This window comes from Opisthorchis viverrini (genome assembly GCF_000715545.1).
Source record: "Opisthorchis viverrini unplaced genomic scaffold opera_v5_335, whole genome shotgun sequence".
NCBI lineage: Eukaryota > Metazoa > Platyhelminthes > Trematoda > Opisthorchiida > Opisthorchiidae > Opisthorchis > Opisthorchis viverrini.
The window spans coordinates 470,929-474,677 of NW_008751990.1; the positions used below are offsets into that span (position 1 = coordinate 470,929).

Genomic DNA, 3,749 nt, shown 5'->3' on the forward strand with positions numbered 1-3,749 from the left:
GATGGCTCAAGTGGTTAGAGCGCGAATTTAATGACCCGAATTTCGTGGTTCGAAACCCCACCTTTGCCTCTCGAATATCCATGTCTAGGCTTGGGCATGGCAACTAGGCACCGAAAAGGTGCTACAGCTGTGCAAGTTTCTTGACGGAAACTCGGTGACTACGCCTACTTGATGAGCCTTAAGAAGGGTGAAACCGGTCGTGGGCTATTGACGAATTTTCAGCAATCTTATGGGTAGTGCATTACAAGGAATCAGCTTTAGTTGTTCACGCTTTGTATCTAACCGCAAGGAGAATTGAACTATCAACAGTTGAACAGCAATTTCACTTACTCATTAACGCCAGACCCAAAAGGTTTCGGGATCCATAAAAAAGAGAGCCAGATTTGTAGTTTCTTTTTTGCGGTTGACTACCACGAACTAAGGAGAACTGGCTTTCTGAATAACATCTATTTCCCAAACGTCACAATCTTCTCGGTTATGTATCCAACAACGAGTGTGATCAAAGCTTGCCATAGTCCATCTTGACGATGTATTTATCCAATTTCGCGTTCTCTTCCTGCGTTCCATACACGGTTTGCTTTGATAACCTACACCTCCACATATCCCTTGAGACCCTGTTGAGATAACCACTGCGCTCACTACACCAATATTCTCCTCCCTCAGATACAATCGCGCCAATTCTCCCTGTTTTTGTGTCACTCACTGGATAAATGAGCAGTTATAACAACAACTTCATCAGTAATTTACACAACAGTTACATGTTTCATCGATCTTTATGGAAAACTCACGCTCAATGCGCAAATCACTGCATTTCCCTTATGAGAATCACAGAAAACGTGTCACAAAAGGATGTGCTTGCTTGCGCAACTGAAGTTTGAGCCATCTAGTCAGTTTTTAAGTATTGCTATCAAATCTTGAGTGACCACATCAATGCACAAAGGGACAATACTTGATACATTTTTTGGAGAGGAAGGTTAATTGGAAACGAGATATCAGGTTGCCATATGCACATGGGATTAACTAAAAATCGGAGGCTGTGTCAGCTTTGGTGAGATATTGAACACTTCCCACTAGATTTCAAATACCGCGCGATGTGTGCTTGTTGACGCTCAATCAGGGGACGCGACAGAAAGGTAATTAGAAGTCAGCTGTTTTTTTCAACAGACAAAGGCGACATGTTGCTCATGGTGGATAGAGAAAGTTTGTCCCAAGAAAGACCTCAGTCAGAGGAGATGGTTAGTCTCTCGTGGAGTGACGTCCTTCGACGTGACCTATCCCTGGAAGCTATTTTGCCGTGAAATACACTCATTTGCAAACAAATTTGGTTTTGTCAGTGACTCATCTGGAACCCAGCTGAATCTTTTATGGATGATGTTTCTAGGCAACTGAATGTGCTGCACCAGGGCATCTCATGTTTCAAATGGTACGATATTCGACATCGCGATACATGTATAGACGTGATACATACGACTCATGAGGTTGCTGAATATTCTCCGACAGCCCGAGACCGGTTTCGCTCTTAGGAATCATCAGGTAGGCCTAGTCTCCGAGCTTTCGGTAACCTTATGCTCTACTTGAACCTGATGATTTTGCTGTGAGTTCCTCTGACTACTAGGCTCACTTGCTTCCTTGCAATCCGAAAGGCTACTGCACATATTCACAGTTCACCCACTTAGATAGCCCTCTTCCGACCCTAGTCTATAGTTATCCCGCTCTCAACTAAAATGCCCCTATGTTGCTACACTTCACAAGTACTATGCCTTCTCCGAATAGATACTGACTTCACAAATATGGATAAATGGAGCAGGGAGGAAACTGACCCCTCGAGATTTAACTATCTCATACGTTATTAAACTCTCATCACATTAAAATTGATTATGTGTTCTTGAGGTTACAATTTAATCGGAGCCAACCGATGACAAAATGATTTACAATAGTACTGTCGGTCACACTGGAGAAGCATGTGCAGAATATGTGGCACAGTTTCGAAACAGTGAAAATTTATTTATTTCTGTCACTTTATTCCTCGTTAGTTAGGCGAAAATACGTACTGCTGGCCATCAGCCTTAATTTATAAGTGTGCGCTTTTTTTGGTCAGATATTGTCACTGCTCCCACAGACGACACACAAGTTGCTGTGCGCTACTGGTGAAACGCCGGTTCTACTGATGAGGCATGCGAGTAGTATGTGGTATTCTCGTAACTCCACCTCACGTCTAATGGAAACTAGGGTTTATTAAGGAACTTGTGGAACTGCTGTTCAGCGTTCGTTTACAATTGCGTGATAGTTAATGAAAATCCACGTGTCAAGAGGACGCGTGAGGATGTTCAGTTATTAAAAATAAGGTGCATATGAGATACGTACTTTCCTGTCCAATGGTTTGTAATTGTTTGCTTAGTGCTTGCTGATGAATAACTCCACCCCGAATGGCTTTCCTTCCATTGCTGTTATCTAAAAGTAATATGACTGCAGCTTTTGTGACCAAAGCCTGGCTAGCTCTCACCCCCTAGTTGAAGCATAAAGTTTTTTCGGCTTTCGGAAATTTCGTTGGCCGTCGGTATTCATGGGTGGTACTGAAAAAATTTTTTTTTAAAAACAGCGAACTCAGCCAGGCTTGACAAAAAGGGACGTTTTTGCTGAAAATGGTACAGACGGGCCGCCGTCGAAATTCCAGGGTCCAGCCAGAGCGTAGTTTTGCGGTTCCTCATCCCGTGCCGTGCTGCTGGCAGAGTGATTGGCAAAGGTGGTGAAAATATCAAAAGATCCGCTCACAGTATAACGTGAAACTCAATATACCTGACAACAGAGGCCCTGAACATATCATGACAATCGAGGGCAATCTCCAGACCATCTGCAATATAATGGTGTTTATCCGAAACTGAAGGATCTAATGGATGCAAAACTATCCGATCCGAAACTAATTATGGACCACGTGCCTTTCGAACGGCGCCCCAGACCTGGTGCCGAATCAGAAGAGCCCGGAAAAAGGGGAAGGAAGCGGTTGGGGAACCCCAAACTTTTGATTACCCGTTTGAAAGTGTACCCGATAAACTGGGGATGTACGAAAAGACTTCGAATCAGCAGATGCTGATGGCATCACCGAGGATGAAAATATTCACCTTTACGACTCTCTGCCGTGTACATTATTGCATGGTGCCAGTTGGCTGAGCCGCAACCGTAGTTCAGTGGATTTGTGTGTTGAAGCACCATTAGCCCTTTTGGAGGTTGACATTTTGTCCGATTATTCAAGCAGCCGCTGTCAAATTTGTCCCAATGTACCAGTTTAATGTAGACGTTCAGATGGATCAGACCAGTCAGATTTGGTCCTTCTTTCCAGTAGATCTCACACAGATTTGGTGTTGAATTTCAACGACCGAGCCTACAAGTGTTTTAATCAGCCCATTGAACAATCGGTAGCCTCTGGCACGACATTCGCTTCTACGGTGGCGAATGCCAAGGCACCACTAGTTCGTGATGCAAATTTGTCAGCAGTGAAATGTTGGTGGAAGGGAACCTGACCCAGTTGTCACGTGCCCTTAGAAAGAGGTGTCCAGCACGTTTACTACGATGTCTTCCATACCTTTTCTTCCAAGAGGATAAATAACAGGTGATCGCCACTTAAATGGCTACGGCTTAACAAAATGGATTTTGACCGAACAAGGAAGCTGTATCTACTTACACGGTTGACTTACTCAAACTCATTGACTTTCAAAGCTTAACAAAATGGATTTTGACCGAACAAGGAAGCT

General features: G+C 43.7%; 1 protein-coding gene across 1 annotated transcript; it reads left to right on the plus strand.

The window, feature by feature from the left end:
* Positions 1 to 2,890: 2,890 nt before the first annotated feature.
* T265_10087 (hypothetical protein) lies at positions 2,891 to 3,518 on the plus strand (the record flags this gene model as incomplete). Its single annotated transcript, XM_009176355.1, has 3 exons — positions 2,891 to 3,059; positions 3,085 to 3,235; positions 3,293 to 3,518. 3 exons carry the CDS (start codon positions 2,891 to 2,893, stop codon positions 3,516 to 3,518), a joined length of 546 nt encoding a protein of 181 aa, XP_009174619.1.
* Between the last annotated feature and the right edge of the window lie 231 nt (positions 3,519 to 3,749).